The following is a 26,920-nucleotide window of genomic DNA, read 5'->3' as shown; positions in this document are numbered from 1 at the left end:
ATATATATATATTTTTTAAGAGATTAAGAGAGATCTGAGTACTCTTTCCATTTCTAGTAAATGAACTGTGGATGTACTATAACCTCCAGTAAGTGACCATCATGAAGCAACAGCAACCCTAAAAAAAAAAAACCTACTTTACTGTGTATCAAAATGGGGATTCAGTTTCCCCAACAAACATAAAAAAAATTTCATTTGCATTGCATGATTTTGTGGAATCCCTCCCCCCAGTCATTTTAACCCCTCTATTCTCCACTCCAGTCCACTTATCACAAACAGGAGTTTCAAAAAAAAAAAAGAAAGAGCCAAGCTCGCTTCCATTCGGGCAGGTTTACACCGTTTGACCTGGCGCACCCCTGACACACCAGCAGCCAGCAGGTTCCCATCTTTTGAATTTGCAGGAGTACCCGAGCCATCCGGGGAAAAAAAATATTTAAACTCTCGGGGTTACATTGCATTAACCGAACCTTTGATTGAACTGATTTAGTAATCCAGGTTATGCACAAGGTCAGTCTACTCATCAACACTCCACTGAAATTAAAAAAATTAAAATTCAGTGTAAATAACCTTTGACTTTCTTTCTCACATCATACGGTACCTGCATGATAATGATGGGTGACAGAGTTGAAGAGCTCGCCGAGACCACAGTGATAGGAGGTATTTGGTTTGAGGAAAAAAAGTTACATTGAATTTCTTTATGTACACTACTGAACCCTCATTGGTTTAAATTAGATTTAATGTGTATTCTTTTGACACTGACCGATAGAAAAGTAGCCTTTGAGGTCAAAGTGAAAACAGATCGCAACAGATAGAAAATATGTATTTTTTCACACGTATTCAGCCCCCTCCACATCAATACTGTAGGAAGAGCAAAACAAAGCAGGGCAAAAGCAACGGGGGGGGGGCAACTATCTCTGAGGGAATAAAGAAATTAAATCTTAAAATAATTAATGAAAAACATCCATCACCTGAAGACACCCCATACTGTGTGTCAGTGATAATAAAGATTAAAACTACAGCATAAAACAATGCTTGGCTATCTTAGCAAGCAGGTTATTGTCAGTCAAGGTCATTGCCATGATTCACAGGAGACGTAAAAATGCTAACGGCAAAAAATAAATCTGACTGGAAGAGAACAAGGCGACAGGAATAAGGTGGAAACGCTGCTGCTTGAACAAAGCTGACCTGTGAAATGGGACCGCTTTAAAGCAACCCATCCCCCCTGCCATCCTGACAACAGATAAGCATTTAAATGAAATATGACATTGTATTAGCATGATGCCTTTAGCGGCTGTAAATTTTCCTGTTCCCAGACCTAAATGGATTTGACCTTGCACTCTTCGCTTAATGAAAAGCAAATCAGTGCTTGACACAAAGCTGCAGGAAGCGGTGCTAACACGCCCCACGCTTGGTGGTACAGGTATGCGTGTTTGTGTAAATTTACCTCACATGAGCAGTAGAATAAAACAGACGGATCCATGGCTACTTTAAAAATGAATCCTTGCTGAGAATCCAAACCTTTTCATCTTTCCCGAAGCCTCGCTCTCCCCTGTAGCCACCCCCTCCTCCCCTGTCTCTCGTCCACATTCCAGTTTTTCTAATCCCCTTGACTGAAGAGCAGAAGACCCAGTGGCTCCAGGGCGAGAAAGAGGAGAAGTAAATTAGAGAGAGGAGAGAGGGCTAGAGATGAGAGAAGGAATGAAAAGGAAGAGAGGGCCTCTCAAGCTGCAATCACAGAGCGGAAGGCAAGGGAAGGGATGAGAGCAGCTAAGTGCAAAGACATGATGAACAACAGTGAGAGCAATACAGTTAATTAACAATCTTTGTTTTTTTTATTTAGACAAAATAATTAGGTACTTTTAGAAAAAAAAAGGGAAAGATAGACTCAAACACGCTGCTTTGGACAAGTGAGCAAACCACAGTAGATAGTGAGCCCGACATTTCCACGGGATTTAAGTCGCAAAACACTGACGCCCGTTTTACATCCGCACATCTGTCAATCCTGTCCATCACTTGTCATTTTTAACATAAATAAAACCAAATCACAAATGCAGATTTATCAAACTTTAAGAACACACAGAAATCCATCACTTTACAACTCACGGCATTTAATAAAAAATAAAAAGGAGAGAAACAAACAAAGCCCCCCCCCCCCCAGTCTTCATTTTCATTTTCACAATTTTTTTGCCCTAATTTTTGCATTTGGTCGGTGCAGCCTTCAATAACTGGCACCTTTTACCTGACTTTGGGCTGGTCTCACAATAGTCTACTCGCTAACAAAAGTTACAAGTCTTACCAGCGCCACTGGCTGTCAGGACAGGGTGATAACTCATCTCCAGACGGAGCCTGAGGTAGCCGAGGTGAGCAGCAGCAAACTGCACGAAAGGGAACCAAGAAATTCAAACGAGTCCTGAATCAGAGAGCGTGCGCTTTGTGCATAATGCCAAAGAGACTGAGAAGCACACTGATGATGATGTTACTTTATGGCCAAGCTAGGGCTAACAAGCTGCAAATAAAAGGCTAAAAATAAAACTAAACCTTAAGCCTAATATTAACCTCAACAGACACCATTTAAATAGACATCTTTTCCTAGCTTGGCCAAAAGGTGAGAGCATCTGTAGTGAAAACTTTGCTTTTATGTAAACTAGACAGGGACTGAAGACATTTCATGAATAACAAGTATAAAGTCATCAATGAACTAGAATTGGTTTATTGCTTCTTTTAAGTCAAGTGGTGAATCTGAAAAAGACCCCAAAAAAATGTCTATGGCTTTCCCCACTGTTTCTTCGTCAGGATGTGAAGTCTTGAGTGTGTGTCTGCGCACACCTGTGTGTGTACATAGTGTATTGTTCAGGGGACAACAGAGTAGGGTTGATAGGGCAAGATCTTTTGTCGTTCATTGATTGCGTAGATCCATGCGGGTTTGACAAAGTTCAGATTGCCGTTCTCCATCAGCGCCTGTGATGGAAAGCGAGGGAAACAGAGAGGGGTGATTAAGTGTTCTTGTTGCATTACAAATGGACTCACAAGAAGAGGTATAGAGCCTTTGAATGACTGAATGCCTAGATTGTATAACCAAACTGGTAATTCAGATGCTAAGAAGGCCCTCAAATGGCTGAAAACCAATTCTGACCCACAATTTCAAACAGATTCGAAAGCCACTTGGTCTGAACACTGCTGCATCTTCACTGGGGAGCCTAAAACATGCAGGTTTGCCAATTTACTTCATGGCTTTATTTGATTATACCTTGCAAAATTAGAATTATTTAAGTGCTCAGTGCTTATAAGAAAATGGCTAAGAAGTGTCTGTACTGGCAGTGTTCAGTGTGACATGTTCAGAGAGGCTTTTTGAAAAGAGATTTTCAGTTTTCTGAAACAATGGCCTCCTCATGTCTTCGGGAGTGAAAAATAAAAGCATGTCTGCACACATGCTCAAACCCACATTTACACAAATGCTCACCATTTTTAGTTACTGTTAAGAGCTAGACGTCATTATCTGGCCGTGACTGCCAAAGAAATACTGATGTAACGCCAAAGGGAGAAAGAAGAGGAGGACTCAACTCACGTCTTCAAAAGATTCATGCCAGCCCTCACTGGTCACAACAAACTGCACCTTCTCTGTCATGTAGTCCTCGATCACCCTGGAGCAGAGACAACAGGGCGTCTTACAAATAATTAATTACAGGCATTTGCTTTTCGTGCTACATCGTCACTGTGAGTTCCTGCACACAAATCAAGTTGTAGCGAGTCCCTTCTACAAGTCGTTCTCACCCGTTAAAGGCGACGATGTATCGCAGCAGTAGGCGTCTGTCATTGTTAGGGAATTTACCGTAGAGGAAAAAGTGCTTCCCGCTCAGGAAGTCTGGAAGATATGAGAAAGGGGTAAGAGAAAGGAGCAGAAGAGTTGAACTGATACATAAAATGTAGGAGGAGTAATTACAGGTTCTCTATGATAAAGGGGAGAGAAAGAGGGGAGAGAAAACACAGAAAAACAGTGTGTGTGGTGTTTCTGAAAGATTACTTTCTGTGAGTGTTAGCAGTGTCCCATGAGGACGGGAGAACATCTTTTCCTGTGATAGGAACGGGAAGAGACTAGAGACAGGAGGACATGGAGTAAGAACAAAGAGAGAAATACCCGGCAGCTCAGGGATGGGATGTTCCTCCTCAGCCTCAGCGTCTGTGTTTTCATCTGTCGACCCCCCATATGGATCCTCGTCCTTCACCATCTTTGCTTCTGCTGCTGTTTTCTTCCGTCTGTTCTCCTTCTCCACTCTTTCACAAGGAGCAAAAAAAAAAAAAACAATTTTTTTATGCCAGATGTTTCCATGTTTCCTGCCTCTCAAAACGATGAAAAACCGCCGTGTTAGTCAGTCTCATTCATTTTTGTCTTGTCTGACCACTTCTCCTAATGGTGGCCACAGTTGCACTGGTAGGGCACCACAGGTCCCCTCTGTATTACGATAAGGAATCCTCCTCTCCTGAGGGGAATATTTGGTTCTTTAGCAGCTAAATGCTCCACTGTGCGCACCAGCCCGTTGCTAACTGTGTCTTTCTTCTGTAGATGGTTTTTTTTTTTTTTTGCGCTGAAATAAAGCTCTCTTCTCCATGTGGAAAATTGCTAACGAGCAGTAGGACTGAACCAAAACAGTAGAGCCATGGGATGTAAAACCAAAAAAAAAACCAAAACATTGAGCTAAAAGACGCTTAAATGCTCTGTAGGTCTGAGGCGAACTGCAGAGTGGGGTGAAAATTCTCTGGGTTCGTCACAGTAAACAATACCTTTCACATTACACATTGTCATTTGATATGGATGTAAATAAAATTAAAATTATCGATATGTGAAACGTTAAGTAAAAGTACACCCGTAGCCCTTTGAAGACTAATGTTAATAGATTTCCCCCCCCAAATTTTCAGTATGAATGCGCACCTCTGAGTAACAACTGTGTTTAATTCAGTAATAATATACAAAGCGACTTTTGGAGAAAGATCTGGAACAGAACAAACTTACATGACTTAACTAGGGTCTATAAATGTTACTGCGACGTTGACTAAGGTTAAAGTGGAATTACAGAAGTTAAAATGATGAACTTATTTATTATTATTTTACTTCAGGAGCAACAAGACGGAAGAGATGGAGTCAACGACCATAAAAGACACAGAAGAACAAACTCATCCACATCAATATTCCAAAGAGCATCATCGGCATTGTTTGATCTGTTTACCTCTGCAGCTCGTCCTCCGTGTCCACGGCAGATTCATCATCATCATCCCCTCCACCTGCGAAATGAAGTTTTAATATGTCAATACAGGAAAACTTAATTAGAAAAATGACCCCTCCGTCTTACTACAACACTAGACTAGAATTTCCACCTTGCAGTTGTATGCCCCAGTTTACAGTTTTGCAGTTTACATCCATGTCTGTCCAGACTCATATAGTAGTTAGGACTTTGAAGGAAATTTAATAAAAGGTATTAAGTGTTTTTATCATAACTACAGTAATAATTCTTGAGTTCTGGCCAGAGGTATTTTGTTATCTAACCGCGACTTTGACCTTTGACCTCCAAAATCTAATCAGTGTATCATTGAGTCCATTGGACGCTTGCGCCAAATTTGAAGAAATTCCCTCAAGGCATTAGAAATCGCATTCATGAGAATGGGACAGACGCAGGGACGGGACGGGACGGACAACCGTAATGCTTCTGGCAACGGCTGCCGTCAGTGTGGAGGCATAAAAAAGGCCCAGCTGAAAATTAAATAGACGTTTATAAACATGAAAAGTTTTATCTACGATTTCCTACATAAAATCTGTGAATTGTGGGCAGCTATTCAGACAAAAACAGTTGGGCAGGCCTGTTATTACGCTATTTACTGAGAAAAATACCATTTCACTGACAACTCAAGGTTGTTTCTGTATCCTAGTCCCTTAAATTACCATCACTGCACTCTGGCCTTAATCTTGAAATTCATTAACTACGATAATGAAATGTCAAAGAATTAAATCTGCTTTAAATTTCTGGTCATATGAGAAAAAAAAGTCTGATCTTGCCGCCTTGTTTTCTACAAGATAGTATTATTTTTCATAACTTACATCAGGCAGAGAATATTTCCATGTGACTCCACATTTCTATCAGCCATGCAAAGAAAGTAACCTTGTTGGCAACACTTTGCACTGCCATACAATTCTGTGTTGTCGTGGGGGAAAGAGAGAAAGCTCTCCCTCTATGCGTTTGGTGTGTCACTTCATCTATTGTGTCCTCACCGATGCACCCCGGCATATTACTTCTGGCCTTGTATTAACATAGAAATGAGAATCATGCACAAGTCCCTTCACAGCGATTACGTCTTTCGTCCATTCTGGCTTCTCCCTCGAACACCACCCGTAGTCTGTATGTTGTTCTTGTTCTTTACACGGTGGCGTTGTCAACTCATCCATTTTCAAGTGCTGCATAAAAGTGATCCCTTTTGTCTAGTCCCTGGGCTCTCACATTGCCCCCTTGCCCCTCTCAATTCATTCAGCACCAGTGCTACCCTCTGTCCCTCTTCAGTTATTTAAGCTAATAGAATGAATCCCTTCCCATGAGTCACGGCCACTTACTAACATCTTTATTTCTTCATTTAAGCAGGACTGAGCTTTTATTCTGTTAACTGTATTCTCTGCTTTAATTACCAGGTGCATCTCGTAATTTACTCTCACTACAACTAAATTAAGGTGGGTGACCCTGTAGCAGTGTAGTGGCAGTAGTTAGGTTTGATTTCACTACGTAAATTGAGTAAATAGCGGGGAAAAAAACCCAAAAAACAAAACAAAAAAACCTAAACTCTGATTGCCAGACAAAAACAAAGGAGTTAATAAAAGAAATAAATTGAATTTATGAAATGTTAGGGACATCCATTGATTAAACTGCATAGCACATGATTACAATGTCCATGGTTTGATTCCTGGCACGGGGACCTTTGTTGCATGTCATTCCCCACTCTATCTGCCCTTGTTCCCTGTCTTTCTCTAAACTGTCACATTTCAAATAAAGGCCAAAAAAAATAAAAAAATTATCTCTCTCTCTCTCTCTATATATCAATCTATCTATACTTAAAAAATACAACAAAAGAAACAAAAAAAAATGAATTTAAGACATTTCAGTTTCAAAGCAAATTTTTTTGGTTTTCTGGTGTGCTACAGATGGCAAGCTACTTTGCTGTTACTTGTAACAATATAATCAGTGTTATTTTTATTTATTTATTTATTTATTTTCACAAAATACTGTCGTCTGTGCCAAATTTCATGCCAATCCAACCAGTAGTTGTCGAGGCATGTCACCCACCTAACTAGGATTCGTTGTCTGGAGCCACACACAAATTTCTGCACAAAATTTAGTAGAAATCAATCCAATGATTGAGATATTTTAGTCTGGACTAAAGTGGTGGACTAACAAAACTGGTGTCCAGCTGATCAAAAGCAAATACAACACCTCCTCTATATCTTTCACATTAAAAGCCATCCGGCACCTCAAGGGCCTTAATTCTCTTCCTTCTCTATGGGGCTTTTACTGTGAAACATGCAGAAAGCTTAACACTGATAAAGGACAGCAGGTTACTGATCAGAATTAATTAGTGAAAGAGAAGTGTGTTTCAGTTCAGACACAGAAGAAACTCATAGTGGAGTTTTGAGTACGGCAAGACTATGTTATAGTACCAATATTCTGTGGAAATGTATATAGTATGTATACATTTTGTACAAATTTTCAGTGTGATCCACTATAACTCAGACACTTCAGACACTTTCTTTTAACCTTCAACACGGAAGAATTTAATTTGAGAACATTTTCTATTTTTTCCCTTCTTTCTTTCCACTCGCACTGTATCGAAATTCTAAGAGGCTGTTTGACCTTGCCTGTCATTCCTCCATTTCCTCTATTTCACCTTTTCAATGGGCTGACTGACCACTTCTTCCCCTATCATTTCCCCCTGTCCGTCTGCCTGTCTCTGGTGAACTTCAGCAACAGGACATTCGGAAAGCTTTTTTTTATATTTTGTTATGTTGCAGACTGATGCTAAAATCATTTAAATTCATTTTTCTCATTAATCTACACTCAATACCCCATAATGACAAATTTTTGCAAATTTATTAAAAAGGAAAAACAAATATCACATTAACGTAAGTATTCGGACCCTTTGCTATGACGCTTGTAATTTTGCTCAGATGTCTGCCATATTTTTGATCCTCTTTGAGATGTTTCTAGACCTCCAGTAGGTCAACCAATTCTAAGCCTGTCCGGAGGAAACCAGACATGACACTTAGAATTGAGGTCAAACAGTTCAATCTTGGTTTCACCAGACCAGAAAATCTTGTTTCTCACAGACTGAGAGTCCTTTAGGTGTTTTTTTTTTTTGGAAAACATTCACAGAGGAAAGGCTTCTGTCTGACCACTATAACATAAAGCCCAGCTCAGTGCAGTGGTGCAGTGCTGCAGTGAGGGTTGTCCTTCTAGGAGTTTCTCCTATCTCCTCACAGGATCTCTGGAGCTCAGCCAAAGTGACCACTGGCTTCTCAGTCAAGGCTCTTCGAACCCACTGCTCAGTTTGGCTGGGAAGCCAGCGCTAGGAAGAGTCCTGGTTGTTCCAAACTTCTTCCATTTAAGAATTATGGACGCCACTGTGCTCCTGGGAACCTTCAATGCAGCCCAGATCTGTGCCTCGACACAATCCTGTCTATGAGCTCTGCAGGCAGCTCCTTTGACCTCATGGCTTGGTTTTTGCTGATATGCATTGTCAGCTGTGTGACCTTACATATCCAAATCATGTCCACTCAATTGAATTTACTACAGGTGAACTCCAATCAAGGTCTAGAGACATCTCAAAGATGATCAAGAGAAATGGGAGGCACCTGAGTTAAACTTTAAGTGTCATAGCAAAGGGTCTGAATACTTATGTCAAGATAATATTTCCCTTTAATATAATAATATTTTCCCTTTTTAATAAATTTGCAAAAATGTCTAAAATTCTTTTTTTCCCTCTGTCATTATGGGGTACGGAGGGGAATTTTTTTTAAAAATTATTTTATTATAAGGCTGCAGCATAAACTGTGAAACAATTGAAGGGGTCTGAATACTTTCTGAAAGCACTTAAAGTCAGTCGAAAACTCAACGCTAAGACTTTGTAAGGCTATCATCTTGTAGCCACTTCTCAGAACAGCAATATGCTTTATCTCTTTTTTTCCCCCCCAACATTATTAGTAGTTGACAAAGAAAGTAAGAAGTGTGGAGTAATCGAAAGGGCGATGCCAATGTTGAATGAATCTTAAATGAAACGCCCGGTAAAGTTCAGTTACATTTATTTCACAGTGGGACTTCCATTAAAGTAGTTTGATGCAAACCTGGTTCATCCACATCAGTGGAGCCGGCATATTCATCCTCTTCGCTCCTCTTCTCTGGTGTCTTTTTGGGGTTGAACAAGAACAGTATGGACAGAATGTTAAAACTGACTGACAGTTAAACTGGAAAAAAGATTTTTTCATTTGATAATTTTTTTTTAATAAGATCACTTAAAAGAAAAAACAAAGAAACAAAAAAAAAAAAAAAACAACCCAAATTTACCTGTGTGTTAATTTCCTCTTCACTCTCGTCGTCCACATCCATTTCGCTCTCCGAGCTCGACTCTGCTCCATCCATCAAATACCTGGAGGAAAAAAAAAAATGGGTGAACCAAATGTGTCGGGATGATTAAAAGCCAGAGGGAAAATGACGCCTACACAATACATCTTGCTCCAAATCAGTTTTACTTGTACAATGTTTCAAAATGCGGCGGGCCTTTTGTCAGGCAACAGTGGCTCGAAAGCAAGGTTCCAAGTGAAGGTGATATTTTCAACAGAATGTCCTGATGTTTAAAACACTGCAACTGGCTGTACATTAAATACTATGACGTTTGCATGCTGGGAGACAAGTCTAATCTACTGCAGCAAGCTGGAAAAGGACAAAAACTTGTCCACCAACCAAACTCCAGAACAACCCAGTTATAAGTTAGGCTTTGCCACAGTACTCCCCCAACACCTATTGTTGTTTTTCGCTCAATCTCTCTTAAGAGTGGCTCCTCAGAAGCTGTCAGTGGACTGAAATCTGTTCTGCTTCTTTCTTGAGCTATTCATAAGATTATACCAACAGCCATTGCTGAAAATTGCAACAATGGTCGGACAGCAGGAGGGCTAAACTGTCACTTGACTTCACAGTGCAAATTTTTATAGTGAGAGACCACTGCATTTCACAAGAACAACAAATTGGCCAGCCGCGTTGAGGTGAGATATTAGTTAGGATTCAATCCTCTCTCTCCAAACTTTTCTTCCCCCCCTTCTCTCTACAAAACTATTTCCATCACTTTTTGTGTCTACAACTGAGTGCAACACCAGGCATGCTTTAGTAGACAGACTGTTCCAAGGTTTATCCCCATTTGTTATATTAGTCACATCTTTACCCTCTCTATGGCAACAGGCTTTTTGCCTTGCCTTCGAGTGTGGCCGTTCCTAACGGGTATAAGCACTTAAGCATTTAGACTTGCTGAGACAACACCTGATAGAAAACTGGTTTCTTTCAAGGATACTGAATCATACAGGCTGAATATAAATCCCTCCTTTAAACTAGGAGGGAACACTCTAAACCCAAACACATGTCTTACTTAATCTCATCCATTTATCCTACTGGCAAATCTAAAATGAAAGAATACAACAAGACTGTCTGAAACAATTACATTAAAAAGGAAAACATGACCAAAAAAACAAAAAAAAAAAACTTGGGGGACCATAGGCAAACAAAACACGAGGGCTAAACTCTGGTCTGGCCTTCTCAAGAACAAACAAATTGATGACCGAATCAGGATTTTTAAATGACTGTCTGCGTGTGGTCTCTTCAGACAACATACATACTTAACTGCTGACAGGTGGCCGTCAAGTCCAGTGTCATTTTGGCCATATTAGAGGGCAAGGCCAGTCCCTGAGTGAAAAAGGTGGTGGACCTTTAATAGCTTTGAAACATAATGTTTTTTTTCTTGTAACAATATTCTCAATTTTACTAGGTTTATGTTATGGCCACCAGTTTTAATTATTTAAAATTTTGTGTATCCATGTTCCTCGGCCGCTGTTGCCAAGGAGAAGAAGCCAGTCGGACATTGCGCCATAGCTGCTGGTTTCATCCAAAATTCACCCTGAATCCAAAAGTGGGGCGATTTAAGTTGCCGCTTTTTCAGTTTTCTTTAACACTATACCATGAACTTTAGTTTTGGCCTGCTCTTAGCGGTGCATGTCCCAACATTTTAAGCTCAGTGAGTGGGTATTTCTTACTGAAATGTACCATGGGAGTCTTAATTAACTTCAACATCTGAAGTTTTATGTACACAGCATTGTACCTTCAACTTTTTCCTCAAAGAAACGACGTGGTTGTTAATCTGTTGTACTGATGATTTAAGCCCGAGTTTCATGCACATTCAAGTCGTAGAAGACCTCTGAGGAAAAATGAATGGGACTTTACTTCTGGACATAGGGACGCCCAAAATAGCTCCTTCTGCTTCGCAACTCTATTTAATGTAAATAAGTGCACTTGCTGTATCTATAGAGCGCTCAGATATAAGATACCTCTGACTGCACAGTCCTTCAAAGTCACTATATTAATAATAAAATGTTTAGAAATTCCTAATTTGCATCAAGATACAGATCTGAATCCAAATACACAAGCTGACAGATAATCATGGAATAATTTGCCAGATTTTTTCCATTAGAGTTAGTTAGATGCTTCATCTCACAATGAGAATGATTTGATCCACATTGAAAACTAATCACTTCTTCTTTGCCCCATAGCTGAACCTCACACAAAATTTAATTATATTTGTTCAAATTTGTGTTAAAAATACTAACAAATAAACAGGACTACAAACAAAGCCTCTTTGGCTGATAATTAAACAATCAAACAAACCCTGAAGGAAAAAAAAAAAATCCTTAAAAGATGTATCGAGCGCACTGTGAGAAGAGAGATGACGACTTCATCTGTAATGTTCTCTGCAAAGGTTAAGAGAGTGTGGGGAGAAATAAAAGGCCAAACGTTCCTATAAATTTCACAGGGAATACGTATGAGCGGCGATGATAATACAGAAAATGAATGGGACATGCAGAAAAAACAGGCAAGGACCAATTAGAAAATCCTCCCTGCTGCTCTCACGCACAACACAATGTAAAATGAGGATGTGTCCTCTCAAGCCACTATAAAGTCACCTGGAATGTGGACATTATCAGCCTGGGAGTGTGAAGTGCAGAGAGTTGAGATACCAGCGTTAGGGTGTAATAATTTCCGCTAACACTATAGGGAGACATTTTATTGACTTATGCTTTCTTGTTTCATAAAACTCGTCGCCCAGGAAATTGGAAAATGAAAAAGGATACTGTGGGCAGGGGAGTAATGCAGTATCTGTTGCTCACGACAGTGAGTGTCATTACCTCAAAAGCAGACCAACACGCAGGATCTGCTCTGCTTCAAATCAACGGGAGACACATGTGGTTTGTTTTTGAGGGTAAAACCAAGTTACAGTAAAGCTATAATGATTCGGATAAATGTTTAATGCTTCAAGTCACTTTTTAAGCAATTGAATGAACAGCTTTGGAGTTCTGGAGTGTTGATCATTACTATTTTTTACTACTGTCCTATTGATTGTTCTTCGATTAATTGTTTAATCTACAAAACACAAAAAATTGTCAAAAATACCCATTAGATAATCCCGGAGCCGCAGCTGCCATTTTCTAGTTGCTTGATTTGGTTAAATGCTCTGTTTATCATTGATGATGACAAAATGTCTGCACTTCGCACACTGTTACACTTTCTGGCACAAAGCCCCTGAGGATGCAGTGACTATTTTCAGATTAGAACTTTTATGTGTTGGGTTTCTGGATGGCATTAACTTTTGTGTGTCATATATCGATCATGGCGTGATTTTGCTGTAATTTTGGCTCCAACACGCCAACTATTTTCTAAGTCCTCTTGGGATGTTGCAACAGAGGCTTGGTTTTAATGAGAAATTTGTTTACTTATTAAGTTCTATTGTGATGGGATGCTGTAGAGCTGCTTGAGTGCTTTCTGCTCTCCCCTCTTTCTGTCTGTCTCTGGATCCTCACTGATTGGATAATGTCTAAGGAGAGAGCATTTCTGCGGTGCTAAGCTGATCTCATTAACATATACACAACACCGAAAATATACATAGCAGGAGCTAAATGAAGCTGTGCATTTGCCTCCAGATGCTCGGTGGCACGGTGTTTGTATGCATGACGGGGCAACGGTTGGAGAGTGTGAGTGTGCATATTTGTTTGGGTACTTGTAATCATCAAAGTAAGTGGTCCCTTTAATTACCCATAGCAGATGCAGCTTTTAAATAAGGGATACATCATCAAAGCTGCACACTCCACGCGCTGCACAATAGCAGAGAGCTGGGCACTGGAGTGGATTATTCTGTCAATGGAGGGGGGGGGCAACGGGGGGAGGGTGGGAGTGAGGGATCTTCAGCATGATCAAAAACTGACTGAGAAAGGCAAAGATGATGGGGAATGATGACACGGGCTGCAGTGAACTTCTCATTTCAATGCACTTTTTGAGAATCCTGAAGTAAGGATCAGGCTTCATAAAACCACAGCACTGTGACCCATCACTGTTCAGCGTTTTTTTTTAATTAAAAAAAATATATATATTTTAACCATTACTCTCTCACTCTCTTTGCAGAACTCCTATCTAGAATAATCTCATGAAAACACAACTCTGATCGCTTTCATTTCTGGCTTTGAAGACTAACATGAGAAAAAACTGATTTCTGTGCACCAAGTCTTATCTACGGATGTATCCTGCTGGAGCTCGATGACAATAATCTCTTTGAAATGACAGTCACATCAAAGTATCTAATCATAGCCAAAGGAAGACACAGTAACGAAGCCGTGTGACTCATCCTGTTGTGTATTTGTAACTCAAAAAGGGCAGCAACCTCATGATTATTTCCATTATCGATAAACCAATTACTTGTTTAATCACTCAAATTTATTTTTTCAATGAAATGAAAAAAAAAAAAAAAAAACAATTATGACATCCATGTTGACATCTTGAAATTGCTTGTTTTGTCTAACCAACAGTCCAAAAAACAAAAACAAAAGATGTTATATTAACTATCATATAAGACATATACGCTGATAAATCCACAGATTTGAGAATCTGGAAGCAGCTAATGTTTGGCATTTCTGTTTGATTTTGCAGGTAGATTAATCAATCATCAAAATAGTTGCAACTTAAATCACCTAATCAACAAATAGTTTTTTCTCTAAACTCAGATATTTTGTGCTACAAATTTATAAAATATATTTGTGATATTAATAACACCAGCATAAGCCACTTTCACTTCATTCTGAAAATGAGCAGGTAATTTTACAAAATGGTGTTGTGTTTGGGGGAAAAAAAAAAAAAAAAAAAAAAAAAAAATTCTGGAAAGGTCACACTGGTAATCCTATGCAGCACTGGTCCAGAACGAATGCAGTTACATTTCTCATTTAACCAGCACAACTTATGAACGAGAAAATAAAATCAGTTCAGCAAAGCGTTTTACATACAACATGTGACCAAATGTAGGAATTACAAGGAGAGCACCTATGCACTGGCACCGCTGGGCTGCGTAAAAACAGGCAGTGGATGCGTCATATCTAATAAATGATTAAGCTGATGAGAAACTTGATTTAAAGTATGTACAGGGTTGAATACTTTGAGGCAGGGCGGGTCCTTCTCCAGGGCTGATGACCTCTGTCAATAATCCATGCAGGTACACAGTCATTCAACTACGCGATAAGTTTTCAAATCCATCACTGATGCAGCCTGTGAGAGAAATCTCAGCACTGAAGAAAAAAAAAGCTCCCTTTTTTCCAGTCTTTCTGACTGGAAATAACATTTTTTTCATACAAGGGTATTAACGGTTGAGATCATTTTGACATGTAGAACTTTTTAAAAAAACAAAATAGTAACGGACTGTAGCCCTTTAATATTGAACTCTAATAAACCACTAGTATTTCCACAGTATGCTATGAGCTACTGTGGCGTCTGCTTCCTTTTGGCCAGTTGCAAGCTCAATGTGGTTTAGAGCTGCAACAATGTGTCAATTAATCAATTGGTATATCAAAATAAAATTGTATCTGCAACTATTTTGATTGGCACAAATGCCAAACATTTGACGGTTCCAGGTTCACAATTCACTACTGTTCTTCGTCTTACATTATAATAAGTTGAATATGTTTGGGTGGGTCGGACAAAACAACACATTTAATTATGTCACCTTGGGCTCTAGGAAAATGTGACGTGTTTCGTAGCGAAAACAATTAATAGAGAAAATATTCAGCAGATTTATCGATAATGACAGTAATCATTAATTAGACCACTAATGTGGCTGATCAAAATAAAGCTGGTAATGAAGGCAGGAGTACTGTGGTAATATGGTCATACACAGTAATATAAATGTTTGTCTGTGCTGTTAACCATCAGTACGCTTCCCCAGGGTATATAGTAAAACTTCTGTTTTCTACTCTAGAAACCAGCAATTTTACTGATTCTATGTTTCAAAGTGGCTAAAGAACAGTATAAATGGCTTAAAGTAGGACTTATTTTTATAGGTTAACACTTTTACAGCTAATATACTATCTACCACTATACTAACTTTGCATATTTGAATTGTCTGAATGCATCAGAAGCCCGAGCCTAATGAGTTCAGTAACCTTGGATAACTTAGCAGTGTGTGAGCCCGGTTGAAAATTGATTCATCTTCAAGAAAGTGACTTCATCATTATGGGGGCATTAATTCTGATGGAATTCCTTAAATGATAATGCAAAGCTTCATACTGTATAACACAAGTACACTACCATTCTAATTAATCTGGACCTCCTATTGCCCAAGATGAGTATTCAGCTCTACATTATTCAGCAGAGAGATTCATGTGGAGCAATGACAGAAGACCTTGATGGTGCAAAAGCTCCCCCTGTAATGAGGCCTATAATTAGAGATCTACTGGAGCTGCCTGGGTTGAATTTGTGATCACAGGCATCGGCTGCTCAAGGTTACAATGTTCTCCGTAGAAAGTGGGCATCACTGCTGTGAGGGGTGTGTTTTTGGACGCTACAATCGGTGTGAGTCAGAGTGCTGTGCACAGACTGTTTGATGTAGAGGTAGAGACGTGGCTTAAGAAAAAGTATTAAACCGGACGCCGATTCATACAGTGGACACATGCTACACACTAAAGCCAGGCTTTAGCCAGGCCCTGCGGAATTGTCCTTTAACGAGACACTGAATCCCATCCAGCTTTTCCAGTGGTCAAGCCTGAGCCCAGGCTTTTCTACAAATCTCAAATTCCAACTCAGTGCAGTTTAACTTCACTATTATTCCTATGAAATCATCTCACGTCACCAGTTTGTTTTGTATTTCATCCGCTCTTACCGTTTATAGGAGATCTTCTGTTTCCTCTTATGGCAGTCCAACACCCATTCCTTCCGTACGATGATGCCCCCAGATGATTTCACCTGGCTGTACTTGGGGGTGTTAGCGAAGGCACAGCTAGAGATTAATGGGTACACACACACACACACACACACACACACACACACACACACACACACACACACACACACACACAATATTATATCACTGAAGAGAAGCTGACAAGGGCAATGGTCTGCTCAGACAGCAGAGATGGAGATGCAATCACACTGAATTACTAACGAGCGCTAACATGGCTATGACACAATACTGTGATCTGCTTCAATTATAAAAATGAACTACAGATAAAAATTTCTCATGACAGGACATCTGTGGAACAATTAAGAGAGCAATTAGTGGAACAATTAGTACGTTACCACACTATTTCAATTTGAAACAATTGATAATCTGCTTAGAAACCTGCCAAAAAAAAAAAATCAGTTTTATCAACTTTTCTTTCTGCTCATCTATCTTTAATCTTATCATCTGCCAACATTCTGCAGTTTCACCATGTATCAATCTTTTGGCCTATTATGCAGCTATTTTGCATTTGCTCTCCATTTATCTCCTCACGTTCTCTTTGTGGATCCATATTTTCGAGCATCAGCGTAGCTTAGAAAGCACAAAGAGGAAAAAATTAGATGTAACTTGTTGATTAGTGAGTTTTAGAGAAGCTGGTAGGCAGATTTTGTTACCTCTGAACAGAGCCAGGCTAGCTGTTTCCTCCCTTTTCAGTCTTCATGCTAAACTAGGCAGCTGCCATGCAGACATGACATTGGGAATCGCCTTCTCATCTAACTCTTGGCAAGAAAGCAAATAAGTATATTTCCCAAAATGTCTTTCCCAAATTGCCTTATGGGCTGCTTTCAAGTAATGCATCCATAAATGATGATAAATGCTAAAGTAAGGACAACTTAATTATGCAGCTTTCACACATGTCCTCGTACAATTCCTGCCAGCTACTTACATAAGGTGTGTGGAGTCGGGCATCCAGTCAGGCCGGTACTTGGCTCCCATATCCAGAGCCTTTTCCCTCAGCTCGCCTCTGAATGGATGTTGGAAGCCACTGAGGACAAACACCACTCCCTCCATGATCCGGTTGAATGGGACCTGCTGTGCGTCCTGGGATTTTGTTTTCTGTTGTTTGGGTTTAGGTTCGGATTTGGACTGACTCTGCCTCTTCTTGTCAGCAGACTTCTGAGCCAGGGAAGCTGGAGAGACAATTCAGAACATCAAGGACAGTTTCAGTGAGGAAATAACCTGCATGCTGAGATTCAGACACTAGGTTAAGTTTTACCTTTCGCAGCACTAGGACTTGGCGTGCTGGCTGGGTTGGGCTTGTGTTTGGGGGTCGCGGCTTTGCCCTCAGGTGAGCCAGCCGGGCTTATTTTCTTCAAAGGGGGAGGGCCAGGGGCAGACTGCCGCTCTTTGCTGAACTCAAATTTTCTTTTTGCTGGTGGCTATGAAGAAACAATTTACGTGAGAAACTAAAAATTGGAGCCTCTTCATGCCTAACCGCCACAAAAATAATATGCACAGCTTTTCATCCAACAGCATCGAATCCAACGCACCTATCAACTGGACTCCCACAAACTCTCTACACTTTTCACTTTTTTTAACTATTTATTGCCACAAGAAGGTCATCGGACAAAAAGATGTATATTGAATAAACCTTGCTCGAGTGTTGCCGGAATGTCGGAGGCCCCCCCTCCCCTACATTCACCATGGGTGAACCATCTGAAAAAAAATTTCCCCTTCAGCATGCAAAAATAGTTATTCTGCATATTTGTAGATTATTATAACCTTCAGAAAAAGGTCACAAAACAATTTAAGTAGAAAACTGGAAACAAAACAGCAATCACTGGGATATCTGTTTAGACTACTTTCCTATGCATAGGACATGTATTTGTGCAGCTAACCCGAAAAGATTTTTTCTTAAAAAGTCAAAGTGGAATGCGGCTGACTGACAGGATCATTCCCCGGTGTGAGCAGCCCCTCCTGCTTTCCTTCTCAACGTGGGCGCAGAATTACAAAAATGCATTTTTATTTGTGTCAGGAAATGTAATATTTCGAGGTTGATAATGCTGATGAAAGCTACAAATTTAGCTGCTGCATACGCAACAATTTCCTTCCAATAAACTGGTTTTGCCAAATAAAGTGTCTCTGGAAGACAGGGGGACATTGTGAGCTTAGGCACACGGGGCATCATTTTAACCACGCAAGCACGATGACAAGCACAAAGCAGTAGGTTTTTGGGGGCACAGACTGTGTGGGTGTCTCTGAGCGCACCTGCCATGTCGGTTCACGTAGGTGCAGCGGTGCAAAGTGCATAAGGGCTGGCTGTGCTGGAATATAAATCGGAGGGCGTGGTGATTATTAAATTCACTCTTAGCCGGTCACATCACTGGTCTCATTTCTCTCACAAAAGTGTGCCAGTCACAGTGATGCATGACAACAACAGCACAATAAATGGAGAGAGGCTTCTTCTGGAAATCATGTTGTCAGGAATGTGCAGGCTGTTTACACAACCACATCAATCTGGCGCTATTTCAGTTTTATTTCTACTCTGTCTTACGTCACAAATGATCACATCATGCCGTGACACAACAGCTTTTGCACAATAATGCATTTCAAGAATAAAACATGAAAGACACACAGGATTGATGAGCCACTGTAGTCCGATTTCTCCTAATTAAACAAACATAATACCAAGTCATAACGGACCGGTCTGATGTGTGTAGTATTGTATGGGGCTTCTTTATAGCAGTCGGGCATTATTTGAATGTTATTTAATGAAGGCAGACACAGTAAACAGCCATGTGTAATGCCACTGCTCTCTGGTGAAGCATTTCTCAAATCTGAGCCTGCAGATTTATCAAGATGTGTCCTGCTGCCTTCAGATGGGTTTAGGGATTTTGATAAACTGAAGGAGAAGCTTTTTTCATGCGGCATAAAGTAGCTGTGGACAACAGATACTTTTAGAATCACTTATACTAATTTATAGGTAAATGCAGACTGATTTACCGATGTTCCTGCTTTAAACACAATAAACATCAATTTTTTTTGCCAATTTAAACCTCTCCAGTGGCTGGGGACTGATTAGTTAAAATGGTTTATTCACATGTGAAGCATTATTCCGTCACTGCTACGCATATGCTCCGTGTATTTGGTTTGCTCTCATGATAAAAATCACCAATGTGGCTGCATGGTGATGGTTCTGAGACGTCTATTCTCAGCACAAAGTCTAAGAGACCATAAATGCCAACAACTCACTTTGCACTGACCAATCTGAACGAACCGCCCACCTGTTTGCGCCTCTCCTCCCACCTGCGCACCGTGTGCTCTGTGCTCGGCACCAAAATACCACACAGATGGGTAAATGGTATTTTCAAGGTCTAAATTAAGAAACTGTCAGGAAGACACTCACTCTGGGTCATTGCGCCAACATGAAAACAGGGCCCATAATGTGAGGTGTCTGCTGTAAAAAATTTAAGAACTTGTTACACAATACTAGTTATGATTTTACATTTAAATGCATTGAAGCATTTTTCTTATAGATTTCTGGCTTGCGGTGAAGTTATAAACTACAAAAAAATCTGTATGTATGAACCGGTATATTTTCAACCTGTGGAAAACGCTAGAACACATACAATACATTAATTATTATTAAAATGTCGACTGTTTCAGGCAAAAGAGCTGTTCAATATGTCAGACAATTTTTGGTTTTCCTGTGCTTGAGGTAATTCTCTACTGATTGAGAGACTATTGTGTGAAAGCTTAATTTGATTAAGACAGAGCTGATGTCAGAAACTGTGATGGTAACGTAAAGAAAGACGAGTCAAAACAAAAACAAACAAAACATTGTTAATTGAAATTTATTTTCCGATTTAAATTGACTTTAGTCATTAGGTCAAGAGATTGATTTTTCAGACATATTTGGTTCTAAATAAAAACTTTCCCAGACACAATGAGGTATTTTAAACTCCCAGTTACTATAGATCCCACCCTACAACATGCTTTATGGCCTGTTTCATTTTCTCTGCGTCCCTCTCAGCTTTCCTGTTGTCTAAATAACACGAAAAACTACTGCTAATTGAGGGAACAGCTGTTTGCCGGCTGTCTTTCAGTGAAGAAAATGGTGGTGATGCTTAGTACCTGTGGTGAGGCAGAGTTGTAGGAGGAAGCTTGGCCTGACGATTGAGCGGTGCAACTAGCCTGCAGGGCAGCAGCAGCGTAACTCAACTTCTCACTCTGGGGAGACACTAAAGTAGAGAAGCGCAGAGTACTGGTGAGGACACAAAGGAGAACTTTTCCCAAAAATGACATGATAATAAAGAATATCTTTGAAATTACCTCTTTGCTCTTGTAGCCTGGTACACTTAAGTAGCTAGTAAGTAGTTTATTATTCAACTTTATTATCTCAGGAACCTGAAAAAAATGCAATTAGGCTTCAGATATTGGCAAATTTAAATAAATGGATCTACCTTTGAGCGAAGTACTGGATTTTGTTGCATTGTCCCGACTGAAGAAGAGACTGCCAGGTTGAAGGCTGGGCCCAGATGAAGGGGACTCATCCTTCATCCTGAACTGTCCAAGCTTTGTCAGTTTCTGAAAGGAGAGAAGACGGTGAAGTTCGAGGGCCAGAAGAGAATATGGAGGGGCTGACTGAAGTGGTCTCTCTCTTAATATAGCAAAAGATTTCGACTTGACAAATGATTTCACAAGCTAAAACGTTGTGTAGTTCAGAGGCTAAATAATAGTGCTACACACACTGCAGTGAGATCCTGTGCTAGGTTTTAGTTCTGGATTCCCACTAGAGCATCAACGAAAGTAAAAAATATAAATACTACATACATTCTATTCTTGTAAAAGTAAAACAGTGCTGATAACAGTGCAGTGGCATGTTTAATTCTACACTAATGTTCTCACACAGACCATCTTCTTATTATACTGTGCTTCATGCGGACACTGACATAAACCGAGCTGGGCGTCCAATCTCAATACTCTTTTGGTACTGAATGAAATGTGTTGTAACACAAGTTTCAAAAATTTGAAGAGCTACCAGTTGGCAACAAGTGTCTGGTCAGATTCCTAGTCTTGTTTACTTATTTTAATAATCAGGCAGTTTCTGATTTTAGGCTATTACAGGTAAAGTTGTTGTATGGCAGTGTCCTATGGTCTCCTTGTCTGTAGAGAACATTGAACCTGTGAGATATTTGGCTTATTTTGTTAAATGAAAATTAAAAACAAAATAGACAAACAAAGTTTGTATTTCTCAAAGCAAGGTATCTTATTAGCTCTAAAAATATCATCAAGGTCTCAATCAAAAAGATTAAGAGAGAACAATACATTGCATTACTTACTGGGGAAGTTGTTGCAGGAGGATCATTTTTGTCAGGTGGTGAATGGAACTTCACAAAGGCCAGTCCATATGCTATGTTCTATAACGAGCGAAGAAAATCCATCTTATATTTAATTTCACTTGCAGCAATGGACATATGCAATTAGTGTGCATCTTTTTTACAGAAATTACCTTTAATTCTGCAGCTAGTCCACTACTGAACACTCTGCAGGTGCAACCATGTTGCTTGTATAGACGTAGATCCTTATTTTGTATGTGCATTTGCTCTATATGTCCAGTCCTGTTGCACTACTCTATGGTGACAGTTCAGTGATAAAATAATAGATCTAACCGCAAAATACAGATGTTGTAATTGCTAATGATTTGCTTTTAATTAAGATTTAGATACATATACTGGTTTGCTCTCTATAAAACCTGCAGCGACTTTTTATTTCATATAGTTGGGCCCCTTACCTTGCTGTATGGCTGGCTACACACAATTTTCACTCTGTCCCACTTCTCCTGTGCTGTGCTCTTCTGCAGCTGGTTGGGCCCAAAGAAACGCACCCGGTTCATGTTGGTGCCATTGCGGCTCTCCGTTGGGGACATGAAGGAAGAGGTCACCAGAAGAACCTAAAACAGAGATTGAAATCAAAGGACAAGTATATAATACGGAGTTATTACTGGTTAAGAGAGTTAGGAGGTGAAATATTTTAATTGGTTTGGTTTGCGAGAATACCTCATAGTCCTGGTCTCTGACAGCTGAGGAATTCCCGACTAACACCTCGATGAAAGCTGAGCCTTCATTTCCGATATCGATGCTGTGCACCTGCTCCTCCTTCTCGAACTATAAGAAAAAAAGAAAAGAAAAAAAAGAGCACCAGTTTAAAAAAAATAAATACATAAAAAGTCAAGGTAGCTGCCACCCTTTAGTGGCTGCAAGCGGTAGGAAGGCTTTTAAATATCCTTATGTAGAGGAAAGGGGAACATTCACATGTGAGCCTAACTGTCCCTAAGTGACACAATTACTTTGTGAGGTTATTGTAATATTACTTTTTATTTAGCACCATCCAAAACACAATTACCAAGCTCATTACTATTCAAAACTATGGAAGCAAAGATAAAAAAGTTGCAACTGTTTTTCTGTAAAAGTTGGATTAAAAATATATAAAGGAGGTGATATAAAAGATACTATTACTTTGGAATGCTTGACATGCTCAGCTTTCAGGGAGTTTTAACCTGAAAGGCAGAGACTAGAAAGGTCTCTAACTTTTAGTTGTATGAATGACCAGAAAATGACAAGTAGCACCAGATGGCAGTGGTGTAACATTTCAAATGTAACCAGGACACTACTCGGGTGTATTTAACATTTTCTGTAAGATCGTACAATTGTTTAAAGCCTGAAGCAGGAGCAAGAGAGGTAAAAAGGAAATAAGCTCTTGTCTCCCAAACTTCGTTAAGAGTCTGTAATTTCTGCTTAATCCCTAAACTCTTAACTGTTTTCCATATATTCTACAGTCAAAAAAAAAAAGGAAACAAAACCATAGCCGAATGCGCACGTATGCTGAGTAACTCAACATACGTGTGCAACTCAACTGTAAGACAATGCAAACGAGGGGATTCCCAAAAGGACACAAATATATCAACTAAGGAGAAGTGGAAAGCCAATGCAAAAGAAAACTTTTTCAAACTTTCGTACCACACAAGTGTACTGTGTGTGCAAACGGCCCTACAGTTCACAAGTTAGAGAGAACATGACTGTATAGACTCAATCACTCGGATAACAAAAGGCAATTTGGATTCAGAGATTTCCTTGCCTTTAGGGGACCAACAGCCAGGTGAAGTACTGGCAGGACAATTGGTGACGTTTAGAAAGATCTTGGATTTAGATTCACTGAGTTGTAATAAATTCTGTGATACCCAGATTTGGATCAATTCAGCTGGATTACCAGGTTTTAGGTGTACGTATCTAGAACCTAAGTAAAGTTCACATCAGGGCTTTTTGAGACTTTTTTAATACTTCACTTAGAATAAAATTCAATGCCATCTTCACAGTTAAATCAGTCAAATAATGATAGAAAGCCAACAGGGATGATAGGGCCTATGATTACTTATTAAATATGTGAATTTATTGACATTTATATCATAATTTGCCAATACTTCCCAGCTGTACACAATTATAATTCCTAGTAAGTAGTCAGAAAGTAGATTTGCTAATCAATCAAAAGAAAATGAGTTAAAAGTTTTGGCTGAAACTGACACTTGTTCATTATTCAGTGAGTTTCCTAGCTACTGTGGCTACCAGTAACAACATTGATAGTAAATAATAATACATTATAACTCTACGTGAACGGATTAACGAGCTTCCTAAATCCACAAAAAAATGTAACACAGGGTTTCTGCAGTGTTCACCCAGTTAAATTTAAGACTTTGTAAGACCTTTTTAATTCCCCATAGAATGCAATTGCAAAATAATGCCTGTTTCACTGTCATACTGTATGAAGAATGATGGAAAACCAGTATGGACAATAAGGCCTATAATTATTAATTTATTGATGTCTATATCTCATTTGTCACTACTTCCCAGCTGTATATAACAATGATTCCTAGTCACATAATTAATCAATTAACATGACCAGGGCCAAGATAAGTGACAAAGAAATTATGGACGGAACAACCAATTAATTCATTAATTAAAGTTTTTTTTCTAAAACTGAACCTTGCCCATCATGAGTCAATGAGCCTCATATCAACCGTAGCAAGCGGCAGTGAGTGTGTCTTCTACAGGTCTGATGGTGCCGACTGAAACCGTTTTAAAAAGCAGAGTGAATTCATGCAGGAGGCTGCATGCAACATCATCTGTCACACCAGCCTCACTTGGTGTTTACAGGTGTATGGCGTCTCTCGACAGCCCACAACCTCATACAGAGAGAAAAAAAAAAAAAAAAAAGTCTTAACTAATTTTACGGTCCATGGCAGTGAAATGAAAATGAAATTTAAGATTTAAAATCTATTCAATGCTTTTTAAGACTTTTCAAGACCTGTTAGAAATAACATTCGTGTCTTTCTGTAACTAAAAACGTAATACTTTTCAGTAACCTCTTTTCAGGACCTGCAGATACCCCAGAATAGATCAAATTTGCTGGCTAACACATGTGGGAGTAGGAGGTCAAAAACGTACCTGTAGAATAACTGATGTCTGCTTCTCCCCAGGTCTAGCTGCCTTCCACTTCCTGTAGGTGTCAGAGCTCAGCAGGTTGTCTGCCTTGTGAGTCTGTTTTGCACGATGACAAGAAGTGAGTGAAGGGGAGGCTCATATTTGGCTAAATGCTTGGGGGGAAAAAACAAACAAAAAAACACACATCTCGGTTCGGAAGACGCCTTCCAACAAAACTCGGTGCAAGTGAAGGAAGAACTACTTACAGTGTCCTCGGTGCTGCAGGACACGACGTGCTTGATCTCGATTTCGGGCATGCTGCTGTCGATTCCTCACAGGTTCAACGCTGCTTAGTTAGCAAGTGGGAAGGTGAATAAACCAACCGGGCGCTTGCCTCGCCCCTAAGCGCTCGTCGTAGCCGTTTAGCAAAATATATTTAAAAAAAAAACAAAACACACACACACACACACACACACACACACACACACACACACACACAGCGTCGTCTCAGTGGGAGCAACTTTAGCCCCGAAAAGTCACAACAACAAAAAATAGCCTGTCACTATTCAGCGGCTGGCTCCTGGCGAACCCGTTAGCACGCTAGCAAACAATAGGCGGAGTGAACTTCTTCCGATTAGCCTGGTGATTTTAAAAAAAACCTCAGAGTCCTGTTGTGAGCGAATCCTTCAAACTGTTATGCACTTGACACATAGCTGCGTACTTTGGCGTAACAGTAAACCTCAGAAAATACATATTAATACTTTAAATCGTGAGATAAATGTGCACGGACGCGAACGCATTTTTCCCACCAAAAGCCTTGTGCGTGTCGTGCTGTGACACGGTGCTTCAATCCAATGAGCGGGTCCGTGCTCTTCTTCTTCTGCAATTTAATCGGCGCATCGCCGGGGTAATGTCGCCATCACCTGTTTAGAATATGTACTTGTTAAGAAAACTTGTATTACGCTGGAAAATAAACGAGGTGTCGACGCAACTGTGTGATCATGTTGGAGGCTGCAGGCCCGTGGTGCTGCTGAGCTGTGGTGCATCATACAGGGAGGTGCGCCTGTTCTTTAGCCTGTCCCTATTGATTTGGACAGTGTGGACAAAATAACAGGGACACCTGTCAACATAATGTAACATGAAGCAGAGCAGTTCAGTGGTAGCACCACCACAACAAAAACAACAACAAAAAAAAATAATTAGACATGTTTTTGATTAAGTTAGATTTTGTATGTAAATTGGATCTGAGTGTTATAATAATAATAATATAATAATTTCTTTTGTTTTTCTTTCTTCCCAGATGGATTGATAGGACTGCGATGGTGAATTCCCTGTATTTTCTCTTTCCCTTTTCTTCTTTCACTCCTATCATATTTATTTGTTAAATCTTTATCTTTTTTTCTTTCTTTGCATATGTAGCAACTTGCATTTCTGCAAAACACACGCTTGTGCCATTCTGCATGAATGGTGTGAAAACCGAATAAAAACGTTGTTTTTTTTTAAATGTCTCGATTCCAATTGGGTGTAACAGTTCCAGGATCCTATTGTGCTTCCGTGACTCTGGCAAATCATCCTGCAATGCTTAACAGAAGAGAGCTATTGTTAATGTTGTTAATAACACCTGTGCTCTCCCTGGAATAACATATCTGCTATGACAAGATGTATCCTCTCATGACCATTGTTACACACTCCCTCTCTGATGTAATAAATGTTGCAAATTGCATTACAGCCTGAGCTGAAGTCTTTCTCCCTCTAGAGGAATTTTAAACACCGTCTGAGGATCGCTTTGTGTTAGACATGCTGCGGCTGCTGTAACAATTGCAATCGGAGCGGCTGACTCGTGAGACCAAATCTAATCTGAGGGTCGGCGCTTGTGTGCTGAAGGGAATCGTGGAGTATATACGCAA

At 39.8% G+C, this 26,920-nt stretch overlaps 1 protein-coding gene across 1 annotated transcript; it reads right to left on the bottom strand.

Moving 5' to 3' along the window:
- Positions 1-1,813: 1,813 nt before the first annotated feature.
- On the bottom strand, positions 1,814-25,469 carry xrcc1 (X-ray repair complementing defective repair in Chinese hamster cells 1). The gene is made up of 17 exons (XM_040118697.1): positions 25,280-25,469; positions 25,038-25,130; positions 22,596-22,703; positions 22,331-22,489; positions 21,879-21,956; positions 21,000-21,123; positions 20,671-20,777; positions 17,813-17,975; positions 17,483-17,726; positions 16,477-16,593; positions 9,591-9,672; positions 9,371-9,431; positions 5,223-5,277; positions 4,136-4,272; positions 3,772-3,862; positions 3,566-3,641; positions 1,814-2,958 (listed from the first exon to the last, which is right to left on the bottom strand). Exons 1-17 carry the CDS (start codon positions 25,328-25,330, stop codon positions 2,851-2,853), a joined length of 1,854 nt encoding a protein of 617 aa, XP_039974631.1. The 5' UTR covers positions 25,331-25,469; the 3' UTR covers positions 1,814-2,850.
- Positions 25,470-26,920: the final 1,451 nt, after the last annotated feature.

Source organism: Xiphias gladius, chromosome 22, assembly GCF_016859285.1.
Source record: "Xiphias gladius isolate SHS-SW01 ecotype Sanya breed wild chromosome 22, ASM1685928v1, whole genome shotgun sequence".
Lineage (NCBI taxonomy): Eukaryota > Metazoa > Chordata > Actinopteri > Istiophoriformes > Xiphiidae > Xiphias > Xiphias gladius.
The sequence above is the reverse complement of the archived record's forward strand: the minus strand, read 5'-3'. Positions and strand labels throughout refer to the sequence as shown.